The sequence below is a fragment of the Phaethon aethereus genome (genome assembly GCF_964289735.1).
Source record: "Phaethon aethereus genome assembly, chromosome: W".
In the NCBI taxonomy this organism is placed as follows: Eukaryota; Metazoa; Chordata; class Aves; order Phaethontiformes; family Phaethontidae; genus Phaethon; species Phaethon aethereus.
Window position 1 is genome coordinate 33,666,761 of NC_138581.1, and position 14,337 is coordinate 33,681,097.

Genomic DNA, 14,337 nt, shown 5'->3' on the forward strand with positions numbered 1-14,337 from the left:
TGGCTATAGGTATGAATGTGTATAAGAAGCGTCGTGAAAAGTCCCTAGGTGTGCTAGCCTTGTGGACCTACTACCTAGCACCCAATACTGCGCAGATTTGGAATAAACCAATATCTCGTCTCTGTGTGTGAAATCGGCTTATTGCACACCGGGTAACGAACACGCGTTTTCGGACAACAATGTTCATCCTTCTCTGCGAATAAGACACAACTCTGTGGACTTGAGTGATCTTGGCCCTCCCTATACCATGTCTGAAGGGGGCCCAATAGTGCCAGCCTCACTCCTATGGCTGCTGGTTAATGACCTATAACTGGCATGTCATCAAAAGGAATATGACATCCTCCCTCACAGCTGTTTTTTTCTCAAGAGGTATTGGTCACTAATGGTGTCAAGAGTCAGTTCAAGTGACTAACACAGTACAAAAGGATGTGAAAAACAAAAGGTCTATACAGACCTTCCTGAACTGTACTCCACCAAACCTATATTTATCTTTCTTATTTATTCATTGAAGCTATTTTTTTTCTTTCTTATTGATTTAAATGCTCATTCAGGGGAAGTTCTTTCAAACACGGACCCAAAGGATTATTTTTCTAGAATTTGACCCCTTAAATGGTTAGCCTCAACTAAGTATAAGCATGAAGGAAAACAGCCCTTGAACCCTCAGTCCCTCTAGGACTGAGCTGCCAGTGCTAATGTTGGCTTTTAATTTGTTTCTACCTCAGAATAACTCCTATTGCTGCATCTGAGGGTGGATTCAGACTTTTCTTTCGCGTGTGCTTGTGAAGAAATGGTGAATTACACTTGAACGCTCGAGGGGCGGTCGCATCCCTGCGCAGGCTACTGCGTTCCTGCAGAGCCCGCCCGCACCTGGCCCGGCCCTCGCTGGTCGCCATGGGGACGCCTCCACGGGGGGGTGGGGGGAACGCCTCCACCCGGGGGGGGGGGCGCGGATCCCCGCTCCCGGTGGTGCCGCCCTGGCTGGCGGCTTGGCGCATGCGCAGGATCGGGATGCTTCTGTTTCTGCGTCGTAATCCGCGCTGCTTCTCCGTCAGCTCCGTCATGGCTGATCCGCGTTTGAGGCAGATCAAGATTAAGACTGGCGTTGTGAGGCGGTGAGTGCGCGGAGGTGGGGAGTCGTTGGGAGAGGCTGAAGGTGGTCCCGCCGCTCCCGAGGAGGAGAGCGGGTTTAGCCCTGCTTCGAGCTCTGAGGGCAGTTCCTGTCGCCCTGAGCGGGGAGGGGCCCTGTCGCCGCCGCGGCCCCCGGGAGCTCCGCCGGGCCGAGCGAAGGAGCTGTGAGCGGAGCTTCGTGCGCTGCCGGCCGTGCCTGCTGCGGAGTCTGGGTGTTGTTGCGCTGGGGCGTTTTGCAGTGGGGTGGGGGCTGCTCGAGGTGTGCTGGAGGGTGGCCGTGGCACAAGTTCTGCCATGGCTGTCGGTTTCTTCCCCTTGCGCACCATTGTCAGGAAAAGGCCTTTCTTTCCCGAGACCGCAATTAAACGGGGTTTTTTGTCACGCTGCTCCGTCAGTGTGCAGGGTAGTTTCGCCGTATACCTCGCAGAGGCAGGAAGTCTTACCTATTTTACCAAACCAAATGTTGAATGGGATATTTTGAAGTCGGTAGTTCACGCTGCAAGTAAGTTCAACACCTGAGTCTCGGTTTTGTCTAGTTTTAACACAGTCTTCATTTTTAGGAAAACTTGCAGTTTATCTATCTGAATCTCTCTTATTATGACTGTAAGTGCAAGGCTTTGACATTAAATATTTGGTCACAGTGGGGTTTATTAAGGCTGCACCCTACAAATATTGCACTGGCTCAGGGAGAGACAGAAATTAGTATGTGTGCTGGATTAGGATGTTAAATAGTCACGTTTTGTACAGTCAACTTATAATACAAAGTTATTTAAATTCAGTTAATAAAAAACTAACAGTAAAATGGGTATACTTTCTAATACCTGATTAGCTTTTAAGGATTGGACTTCAAGACTACAAAAGTAAAATAGATACAGGTTTATCATTATGCTAGATAAAGACAGTTTGAGTTCTCAAAAAAACCCACTCAAAACCCAAAACCTCAAAATGGGGAGCAGTTCTCAAGTACTGCTGCAAGCAAGAAACTGATTATATGATTATAAGTTCCTATTTCCTGTCAGCGTGCAGGGCATGCAAATCATGAACCTGTGTGTTATTTTTAACCTAGAAAGTTTTAGTGTGGTCTGATTCAGCAGCTTGGTGCTCTTGCTTTGGGTCCCATTCATGACCTGTGTTATGGTTACTGGCTGTGCTGGACAGAAACATTGTAAATGTTCTCTCTGCATTTGTAAGTGGATGGTGGTTTGTGTCAGTTTTTGTAGACAAAGTATTCTGAGGTGTGGGAAAACTACATTTACTTAGGTTAACGTTTTTTTCGGTCTCTCTTTCTGTCAGCTAAAAGTATAATTTATTGGTGTCTAGATACTTTTGCAAAAACTATGGTATCTATGTATTTGGTTTGTGTGGCAAGGTTTCGGTAATGGAGGGGGCTACAGGGGTGGCTTCTGTGAGAAGATGCCAGAAGCTTCCCTCGTGTCCAATAGAGCCAGTGCCAGCCAGCTCCAAGATGGACCTGCCGCTGGCCAAGGCTGAGCCAATCAGTGATGGTGGTAGCGTCTCTGTGATAACATATTTAAGAAGGGAAAAAAACTGCTGTGCGACAGCAACTGGAAGAGAGGGGTGAGAATATATGAGAGAAATGACACTGCAGACACCAAGGTCAGTGAAGAAGGAGGGGGAGGAGGTGCTCCGGGTGCCAGAGCAGATTCCCCTGCAGCCCATGGTGAGGCAGGCTGTCCCCCTGCAGCCCATGGAGGTCCACAGTGGAGCAGATATCTACCTGAAGCCCATGGAGGACCATGCCAGAGCAGGTGGATGTGCCCAAAGGAGGCTGTGATCCCGTGGGTAGCCTGCACTGGAGCAGGCTTCTGGCAGGACCTGTGGAGAGAGGAGCACATGCTGGAGCATGTTTGCTGACAGGACTTGTGACCCTATGGGGGACCCATGCTGGAGCAGTCTGTTCCTGAAGGGCTGCACCCTGTGGAAGGGACCCAGGCTGGAGCAGTTTGTGAAGAACTGCAGCCTGTGGGAAGGACTCATGTTGGAGAAGTTCTTGGAGGACTGTCTTGCGTGAGAGGGACTCCACGGTAGAGCAGGGGAAGAGTGTGAGGAGGAAGGAGCGGCAGAACCAATGTGTGATGAACTGACTGCAACTGCCATTCCCCATCCCCCTGTGCTGCTTGGGGGGGGAGGCAGAGAAAATCGTGAGCGAAGTTGAGCCTGGGAAGAAGGGAGTGGTGGGGGGAAGGTGTTTTAAGATTTGTTTTTTTTTTTCATTACCCCACTCTGATTTGGTTATTTAATTAATTTCCTCGAGTTGAGTCTGTTTTGCCTGTGATGGTAACTGGTGAGTGATCTTGTCCTTATCTCAACCCATGAGCCTTTCAATTTATCCCCACTCCATACCCCACCAGCTGAGGAGGGGTAGTGATAGGGTGGCTTGGTGGGCATCTGGTGACCAGCCAGTGTCAACCCACTACATTCTAAGATGTCACAATTTTACTTTTGTAGAATTTGTAATTTTTGGAAGTTTCTGTACTGGCTTATTGCTGCTGTTTGATAGTTTTACTGAGAGAACTGTGTGGTAATACTGAACAGCGCTTCAGATGACCATTGCTTAATAATAAATCATCACAGAAATTACCTGAACAAGATTTTTCCTCATGTTTATAGACTGGGAAACAGAGAGGGAAAGTCTACACTAGGCAGCGAACAACTGTGTGGAGATCACGGTCAGAACTGGTGCAGGCCTGCATGTTCACATGGTGAATGCTGTACCATGTGGCTATCTCCCCTGGACCTGGAAGTAGTTTAATAATGCTAGCATGGAGCTAGCTCAGTGTCTGTATACCACTGTCCTTAGTGCTTCTAGCTCTGAGATTAGCTTGCACGTTCTTCGTCTGAATTTCTCGGCTGCTGCAGTTTGAGTGAGTCTGAGCGCTTGAGAACAAGACATTAGAAGTTAGTAGTGTTGTTATCCTGTGTGAGCAATTTCTTTATTGTTCTTCTGTTTGTTCACTTGATTTGTGGAAATCTGTGGATGCTGGTTTTGATTTTGTTACAAGTCTGTTGCATCCAAGTTACAGAGTAGGTTGCTTAAATTCCTACTGGATATTAGTTCACTTACAATGATACTAACACATACTCAAATTATATACTGTCAAAATTAATAGACACAAAGCTTCTAATGTTTCTGCTTTCTTTCTAATAGCACTCTTTCCCTGACGTTTTACTCACCTTTTTGCTGGTCCTCTGGGTCCTAAGGCCACTGGCTAAATTTGGTAGTGGGGAGGAGACAAATTCAAGCAAGTCATCAGCATCTCGAATCCTTTGCCGAGAGGAGTATGATGTTGATGATTTTGTGCTTCTCAGAGTCTGCATATAGAAATGCATATAAAAATCCACATCTTAGTTTTTCTTCATTGTTTTTCACTCCACACTTTATCTGAATTTACTGTATATGGTGTTTTGCGTGTGTTGAATAGTTTTTCTTTGTTATCCTAAAACTGGTTTTACCCATCTCTCAGGGTTGCATTTCTTTGACCAGTACTTTATTGGTGAGTTGTTTGTAGAACTGGGGCACTTCAGCGTCTTCATGTGCCTCTGTTTTCAAGGGCTCTGCTATCACCCCGTGCTCCTGCTCTCATCAAATTTGATCATTTATGCTGCATTTTTATTCTAAATCAGAGATAGCTCGTTCTTGTTAGTAACAAAAATCAATACAGCAGTGTTATACCACACAACTGTACAAAGCTGAGCAAAAACTAAAACAAAGTAGGTAATTGTTACCTAGTCATAATAGCAGTTACAGTTAAGCAAGTAAAAGAAAGCTCTAGGCTGGCTGAGAGAAGTCTAGGCAAAGTCTGACTATTCCTGAGAACTGTTTTGTGAGCCTAATAGAAATCCTGTGGCCTCTTAAAAACAATGCTTAATAAATTACATTATGTTTCAGGGGCACTGTATTATTAGGTGGAAATTCCTCTAAGGTGAAACAATTGCCAGTTGTGACAGGAGAAGACTTGGTGTTGATCCATGGTGGCTTAAGCTAATCTAAACCTGAGCTGCTGTGTTACAGCCTCCTGCCCAGCACAAGGACTTAGGTGGCCACACATCTGTGTATTTCGGGGAGCTCATCAAATGAAAAATAACCCAAACTTAAAAAGAAAAAGTTATTTTGAGGTATGAGGCCTGCCTGGACCAGCTCACCACATTGCTGTATATGTTTTGGGGCTAGTACAAAGAAAGTGATAAAAACATCTGGGGAAATTACACAAGTAGAGTCAGCAGGATTCAGATTTGCTTTTGGAGAATGGCTGTGTGAATAAGCAAGTTAACAGCTTGTGCTTGTGTGATAACAATATGCACATCTACAGTTACTCTGCAACAGCTGGCATACTGTAAGTGAAGGTAACTTAATATTCTTTTTTTTTTTATCTTGCACTCCCTGTGGGGGAGATGATATAGCAGCAGCTCCCACTTCTGTGACAGTTACACGCAGATGGGCTCTGACCCACTCCACCTTTCCTTCTCCAACTAGAATCCTAGTTCTGTACTACAGTGGGTGTGCATGTGACTTGGGTCAACTTAGGAACATTGATATTGTCCTCTCATTTGGGACTAGAGCAACTATATAGCTATTTATTCCTAGTGTGTGAGGGGACTCGCATAGAGGCTTATTAAACATGCCATAAAGTGACTGACTTAACACTTCAATTAATTTTCCTTATTTTTTTCTGAATTTGCAGTCTAGAAAAGTGCATTGAGTTTAGCCTGTAATACTGATTTTCAAGCATGTTCAATGCTCAGGCTATAAGAGTATATAAAAAAAGATAAGGGTCAAGAACCATTAGGATGTATTGAACTTTTTTGACACTTCATTGGTCTTTTTTTAATCATCTGCTGTAGCCTGTTCTTTTCTCTCATCAGTTACCTAACTCATCACTTTTTTCAAACTAAGAACAAAGCAACTGCTTAATGTGTTTTTGTGTTGTGTTTTTTTTTTTTTTAGCAGTATATCATATATTCTTTGTGTACCCCTCTCAAAAGACTATATTGTAGGTGGTGGATACTTTACTTTCATGCTTCTTACATTGTGATGTATCAACAAAAGAAATTTGAACTAGGAATGGGGAGAACCTTTTGCTTTTTCTGCCAAATCAGATAGCCAGGCTCTTGGTGATTGCATACTTTGATTAGCCAGTCTTTCAAAAAAGTAGATTTTTATGAGCATGAATAATAATTCTTGCCATACTTGTGGCTTATGTCCTGACAAGCAATGCTTCTGTTCAGTCACTTCAGTGAGGATCGGAGATAACATTGGTGCATTATTTGATGAGGTCGGTCACCTCACAAATAGGAACGTAGACAAAGCAGAGATGTTTAATGCCTTCTTAGCCTCTGTCTTTAACACCAACGATGTGCCCTGGGACACCTGGAGCCCTGTGTTTGGAAGGCCATGACTGGGGGGATGATAAACTCCTAGCTGACCCTGAACTTGTTTGATACTTGCCGCTCCAGCTGGATGTGCATAAGTTTATGGGGCCCGATGGGATTCATCCCAGGGTACTGAAAGAGCTGACTGATGTTATCGTGGGACCTCTCCATCATTTTTCAACAGTCTTGGGACCTCTCCAGACTCCCAGTCAACTGGAAGTTGGCAAATGTTGTCCCAATGTTCAGGAAGGGTAAGAAGGAAGACCCTGGTAGTCACAGGCCTGTCAGTCTCACTTCAGGGCCTGGTAAAATTATGGAGAAGGTTATTCTGGGAGTTACTGAAAAACACTTGAGAGACAATGCAGCCATTGGTCACAGCCAGCATGGGTTCACAAGGGGAAAGTCCTGTTTAACCAACTTAATTTCCTTTTATGACAAGGTAACCCATCTAGTTGACCAAGGGAAGCCAGTGGATGTGGGTTATTTGGATTTTAGCAAAGCTTTTGATACTGTCACTCACAGTATCCTTCTGGACAAAATGTCTAGCTGTATGCTGGACAAGTCCATAATACATTGGGGTGAGCAATTGGCTGATGAGTCGGGCTCAAAGAGTTATAATAAATGGGGTTACATGAGGCTGGTGGCCAGTCACCAGTGGGGTTCCCCAGGGCTCAGTTTTAGGGCCAGTGCTCTTTAATGTTTTTATAAATGATCTGGATGCAGGAGTTGAATGTACATTAAGTAAATTTGCCGATGATACTAAATTAGGAGGAGCTGTGGACTCCCTCGAGGGTAGAGAGGCCTTACAGAGGGATCTGGATAGACCAGAGAGCTGGGCAGTCATATGAAATTTAACAAGAGCAAGTGCTGGATTCTGTCCCTGGGACAGGGTAATCCTGGTTATACATACAAATTTGAGGATGAGAGGCTGGAGAGCAGCCCTGTGAAAAGAGATCTGGGGGTTTGGGTTGATGGCAAGTTGAATATGAGTCAACAGTGTGCCCTGGCAGACAAAAGGGCCAACCGAGTCCTGGGGTGCATCAAGCACAGCATGGCTAGCTGGTCGAAGGAGGCGATTGTCCCCCTCTACACTACTGGTGTGGACCCACCTTGAGTACTGTGTGCAGTTTTGGGCATCTCAATATAAGAAGGACATCAAGCTATTAGAGTGTGTCCAGAGGAGGGCGACCAAGCTGGTAAAAGATCTCGAGGGCAAGACTTATGAGGAGTGGCTGAAGGTCACTTGGCTTGTTCAGCTTGGAGAAGAGAAGGCTGAGGGGTGACCTCATCGCAGTCTACAACTTCCTCAAGAGGGGCAGCGGAGGGGGAGGTGCTGATCTCTCTCTGGTGACCAGCATTAGGACATGAGGAAACGGAATGAAGCTGCACCAGGTGAAGTTCAGATTGGACGTTAGGAAAAGGCTCTTCACTGAGAGGATGGTTGGTCACTGGAACAGGGTCCCCAGGGAAGTGGTCATGGCACCAAGCCTGTCAGAGTTCAAGGAGTGGCTCTTAGTCATATGGTTTAGTTTTAGGTAATCCTGTGAGGAGCAGGGAGTTGGACTCGATAATCCTTATGGGTCCCTTCCAACTTGAGGTTTTCTATGATTCTGTGATTCAAAATAATCTTACTCTTAGTAAATCCAAACTCAGGCAACCTGATGGATAGTGAGGGAATTGATTAAGGAAGAACAAAACACTTTTAAAAATATCTTATACTCATTTCAGATTGGCAATTGTTTTAAAAACTACTGCAAATGAAGTAAGTCGGGGCATGTGAAAATAGCACTGATATTTGCCCATAGTTTCCATTTGATTAAATGGAAGTCACACCAGTAGATTAGAATGAGACTAAAGCAATTCACATTGCAATTTTGTTAGTTTAACAATCTCTTAACACTCTTGTTAAGTGTGGCTCACATACCATAATTACAAATCTACACGCCTCGATTATAGAATTTTACATCATGAACCTATGGGGAAAGTGTATTGATTTTTGTAAAGCAGCCCATTTTTAAAATCACCTTTCTAAAACTATGGAATCTTCCTAAGATGTTATTTTGTCTGTAGTACTGGTATTGATACTGTTTTTTCTCTCTGTAAAATATCCTCACACTGCCAAGCAACTTACACTGTGATTTTATTTTTTTTTTAATTCCCTCCAGCACAGAAAGTTCTGCAAGTTACAAAAAACTGTTGGTTTCTTTTAAAAATAATGGTTTATATTTATATTTTAAATTATTTTATTGGTGACTTCTGGGTACGTTTTCTACAAGTGAAGTATGAAGCATTGCAGAGAATGCAGATATGTGTATTGGGTTTGCATGGCAAAGTTTTGGTAGCGGGGGGGTTGCAGGGGTGGCTTCTGTGATAAGTTGTTAGAAGCTTCCCGTGTGTTGGAGAGAGAGCCACTGCCAGTCGGCTCCAAGACTGACCCGCTGCTGGCCAAGGTTGAGCGAATCAGCGATGGTGATAGCGCCTCTGTGATAACATATTTAAGAAGGGGGAAAAAAAACGGCATGCAGCATTTGCAGCCAGAGAGAGGAGTGAGAATATGTGAAACAACTCTGCAGACACCAAGGTCAGTGAAGAAGGAGGGGGAGGAGGTGCTCTGGGTGCCAGAGCAGAGATTCCCCTGCAGCCTGTGGTGAAGACCATGGTGAGACAGGCTGTTTCCCTGCAGCCCATGGAGGACCCCATGTTGGAGCAGGTGGATGTCCAAAGTAGGCTGTGACCCTGTGGGAGGCCTGTGCTGGAGCAGGTTTGCTGGCAGGACTTGTGACCCTGTGGGGGACCCACACTGGAGCAGTCTGTTCCTGAAGGACTGCACCCTGTGAAAGCGGTCTAGGCTGGAGCAGTTTGTGAAGAACTGCAGCCTGTGGGAAGGACTCATGTTGGAGAAGTTTGTGGAGGACTCTCCCCCGTGGGAGGGGCCCCATGCTGGAGCAGGGGAAGAATGTGAGTCCTCACCCTGAGGAGGAAGGAGTGGCAGAAAAAAAAATGTGTGATGAACTTGACTGCAACCCTCATTCCCTGTGCCGCTTGGGGGTGGGGAAGGTAGATAAAATGGGGAGTGAAGTTGAGCTTGGGAAGAAGGGAGGGATGGGGTGAAGGTGTGTTAGATTTATTTTTATTTCTCATTATTCTACTCTGATTTTGATTGGCAATAAAGGGATTTCCCCAACTCGAGTCTGTTTTGCCTGTGACAGTAATTGCTGAGTGATCTCCCTGTCCTTATCTCAACCCACTAGCTTCTTGTTATGCTTTCTCTCCCCTATCCCGCTGAGGAGGGGGAGTGATAAAATGGCTTTGGTGGGCACCTGGTGTCTAGCCAATGTCAACCCACCACAGTCCTTTTTGGTGCCCAACGTGGGCACAAAGGGTGTGAGATAATAACGGTTGCAGGTCACATTAGTAGTTTCTTTGATTTGCATCATGCTCTCATCCTTCCTGTCCTATTAAACTGTTTTTATCTCATCCCATGAGTATTTCCCCCCCCAATTCTTTCCCCTGTCCCACCTGGGGAGGGTGCTGATGACCAAGCAGCTGTGTGGTGCTTAATTGCTGGCTGAGGCTAAACCATGACATATCTGCAAACTTCCTCAGGGTGCACTCGATCCTACTGTTTGTATCATTGATGAAGATATTAAACAGTACTGGTCCCAATGCGGACCCCTGAGGGACACCACTCATTACCGATCTCCATCTGGACATTGAGCCGTTGACCACTACCCTTGGGATGCGACCATCCAATCAATTCCTCATCCACCCAACAGTCCACCCATCAAATCCATATCTCTATAATTTAGAGTGAAGGATGTTGTGGGGGACCGTGTCAAAGGCCTTACAGAAGTCCAGATAGTCGACATCTGTAGTAGCTTTGTCTACTGATGTGGTCACTCCATCATAGAAGGCCACTAGGTTGGTCAGGCAGGACTTGTCCTTGGTGAAGTCATGCTGGCTGTCTCGAATCACCTCCCTGTCCTCCATGTGCCTTAGCATAGCTTCTAGGAGGATCTGCTCCATGATCTTCCCAGGCACAGAGGTGAGGCTGACAGGTAGGTAGTTCCCAGGGTCCTCCTTGCTACCCTTTTTACAAATGGGTGCAATGTTACCTTTTTTCCAGTCTCCAGGGACTTCCCCTGACTGCCAGGACTTTTCAGATGTCATGGAGAGTAGCTTAGCAACCATGTCAGCCAATTCCCTCAGGACTCTGGGATGCATCTCATCAGGTCCCATAGACTTGTGGATGTTCAGGTTCCTCAGGTTGTCTTGAACCTGATGTTCTCTTACAGTGGGAGGGACTTTGCTCCTCCAGTCCCTGTCTTGCAGTCCATTAACTCGAGAGGTGGGGGAAGAGAAAGCTCTTGCGCCCTGTGGAAAGCGTCCTTAAAGATCTGCCATCTCTGTTATGCCTGAGAGCAGCTTCCCAGGGGGTCCTATTGACTAAATCCCTGAAGAGCTACATTACCACTTAGCTCACTTGCATTGGTGACCAGCAGGTCCAGTACTGCATCCCCTCTGGTAGGGCTGTCTATTACCCGGCTTAAGAAGTTATCCTCCATGCACTCCAGGAGTCTCCTGGATTGCTTACTGCCCTGCTACTTTTCCAGCAGATGTTGGGGTTGTTGAAGTCCCCCAGCAGGAAAAGAGCAGGGGAGCGTGATGCCTTCTGGAGCTGGAGTGAGAAGGCCTCATCAATAGACTCTCCTTGATCGGGTGACCTGTAGTAGACACCAACCACAAGGTTCCCTTTGTTGCCTCAGTCTCTGATTCTTACCCGTAAGCTTTCAACCTGTTTGTGGCTATTCTTCACACACGATCTATTTCTTGATGTAGAGGGCAACAGCTCTGCCCTTCCTTCCTTGCCTGTCCCTTCTGAGCAGCCTGTAGCCATCCATGCTGGAGGGATGTGATAATGGACCTGTTGGTCACCAATGCAAGTAAACTAATAGGTGATGTCAAGATTGGAGGCAGCCTGGGCTGCAGTGATCATGCACTGGTGGAGTTTGCAGTCCTGAGGGATATGAGGCAGGCAAAGAATAAAGACAGGACCCTGAATTTTAGGAAAGCAAACTTCCAGCTCTTCAGGGACTTAGTCAATAGGACCCCCTGGGAAACTGCCCTCAGGGACAAGGGAGCAGAACAGAGCTGGGAGATCTTTAAGGATGCTTTCCATAGAGCACAAGAGCTCTCGATCCCCAGGTGTAAGAAATCAGGAAAGGAAGGCAAGAGACCAGAATGGATGTGTCAAGACCTGCTTGTCAAACCAAGGGGCAAGAAGGAAATGCACAGGCAGTGGAAGCAGGGACAGGTATCCTGGAAAAAGAGTACAGGGATGCTGCCTGGTTGTGTAGGGATGGGGTCAGGAAGGCCAAGGTGCAGCTGGAGCAGAACTTGGCAAGGGATGCAAAGAATAATAAGAAGGGCTTCCATAGGTACATCAGCCAGAAAAGGAAGGTCAAAGAAAGCGTACCCCCCTTGATGAGCAAGACTGGCAGACTGGTAACTGCGGATGAGGACAAGGATGAGGTACTCAATGACTTCTTTGCCTCGGTCTTCACTGGCAGTCTCTCTTCCCATACCTCTCAAGGGGATGGACTGCAAGACAGGGACTGGAGGAGCAAAGTCCCTCCCACTCTAAGAGAAGATGAGGTTTGAGACCAGCTGAGGAACCTGAACATGCACAGGTCTATGGGACCTGATGAGATGCATCCCAGAGTCCTGAGGGAATTGGCTGGTTGGACTAGATGACCTGTAGAGGTTCCTTCCAACCCAAAGATTTTATGAGTCTTTGATAGCTGCAATCCAGTCATGGGATTAGTCCCACCAAGTGTCAGTAGTAGCATCCAGGTCATAGCTTTCTAGCAGCATGATGGCTTCCAACTTCTCCTGTTTGTTGCCCATGCTGCCTGCATTGGTGTAGGGGCACTTCAGCTGGTCTGTCAGCCATGTCACTCTCTTAGAGGAACACCCCTTAGTTCCTTTGAGGTCTTTTGCTGGTGTTTCCCTGTTGGATTCTATTACCTCAGGAGCCCTGGCTGATCTCCGTAAGACTTCAAGTGTGCTGCAGTAGAGCCAGCATGTCTCCGAGCAACAGGCTGAGGGCCCTCGCTAGCAACCCGTTCCTCTAACCTTGGCATGTTGTCCCACAGCTTGTCATGGGTAAGCCTGATATTATCCCCCTCCCCCTTCAAGTCTAGTTTAAAGCCCTGTCAGTAAGCCCCACTAGCTTGCGAACAAAGACCCTCTTCTCTCTTTGAGAAAGGTGGATCTTATCTGATGCTAGCAAGCCAGGTGCTCTATAGGCCATCCCATTATCAAAAACCCCAAAATTGTGTTGGTGACACCAGTCATGGAGCCATGTATTAATAGACTAGGCCTATCTGTTTCTTCCAGTGTTGCTGTATGCAACTGGAAGGATAGAGGCGAAAATTGCCTGTGCTCCAGATTGCCTTACCAACTGTCCCAAGGCCCTGAGGAGGAATCAGAGGGGAAATAGATCCAAGAAATAATAAAAGCAAAATTACTGGCTTTTTTTTTTTCTGACAGGTGATGATAGAGTAGAAATAAAAAGTATTTAGGTTACCCAAGTAAATTTTTTTAAACACTGCTGCATCCCTGTGAGAGGTAAGCATGCAAGTGTTTTAAAGCAAGCATGTAATTGACAGAATAATGGTCTGTCATAATGGTCTTGGGCTCTTACTCAGATGCAGTTCCAACCTCTTCTATTTATTCACAGAAGTAGTTCCTTTTTAGGGATGTAGCCCATGTCTTAAGTGGTACTCTCACACAGCTTGGCAACTGATTCTCACTTCAGTCAAGGCTGAAAGCTCTAATATTTGTTTTTCAGTGTCTTTCCACTGTTCCCGTCTTCCCACATATATGTAAAGCTACATATATGTAAAACTTGCTGCAAAATCCACTAATAAAGCATTGTAGAATGGTTTGGTTTGCTGTAGTAATAGGTTAAATATTCTCAATTTGTTCAGCAGAAGTTAGCGAGTGCAGTAATAATAATTTACATGAAGCTTTGTGGCTCTTCAGGTTTGAGTAATTTTCACAGGATTAACTGCAGTAAAGGTATATCCTTAAATATTGGTTTATTCTAGGATAGGGTTGAAGAACTGTTTGTGATGTTCATGGACATGTTTTGAAGGTTGCAGGGTTGTTCTTATTGAATAAATGGATGGCTTATATTCCTGCTGGTCATGTCTAATACACACTAAACTTTTCCCACCTTTATGGAAGCTGATAAATCCCAATCTTCCAAAAGTCCTTTGCCAAACAGCTTACCTGCGGTTGTTCTGCATGCATCTTTTCCTATGCACAGACTACTATTAGCTTTATCTTAATGAAAGTTAGGTTGGAAATCATTTGTTTTAGTAAATACACTTATGTGGAAGAAAATGTGAATTCTTGGTGATATGAGTGCTAGTACAAATCATCATATTGACGTTAATGACAGTCATCAATAATAGAAATTATTTTCAAAATAAATTTGCAGTGGTGCTAATCTGTACCCTGCAGTACCCTGGAAAAATTAATAACTATCAGGAAAAATACATTGTAAATCTCTATGCTTAAAACAGACTGTAATGGCCAATCTTTTGAAGGAAAAAAAAGCATTTTTTCTTTATAAAGCTTCCAAGGAATAACAATATGTAGTTTCTATATTTTTATTGGGTTTTTTAGCATGCCAAGTTTACTTTCTGTGCAAAATATGCACAGTGCACTTTGTCACAAGCAATGTGAAATTTTTTTGGTGATTGAAAACCCCTTGATTCATTTTGTTGCTTCAGCCTGTAGGTTGTTTAA

The 14,337-nt window shown here is 45.3% G+C and overlaps 1 protein-coding gene across 2 annotated transcripts in view; it reads left to right on the forward strand.

The window, feature by feature from the left end:
- Positions 1-973: 973 nt before the first annotated feature.
- Positions 974-14,337, forward strand: part of LOC309415242 (tubulin-specific chaperone A-like) — a gene marked incomplete at its 3' end in the record, with an annotated part of 64,540 nt that continues 51,176 nt past the window's right edge. For both annotated transcript variants that reach the window (XM_082012706.1, XM_082012707.1), the window contains exon 1: positions 974-1,112. In XM_082012706.1, the coding sequence (XP_081868832.1) occupies positions 994-1,112 (119 nt within the window). In that variant the 5' untranslated portion in view covers positions 974-993. The remainder of the gene's footprint in view (positions 1,113-14,337) is intronic.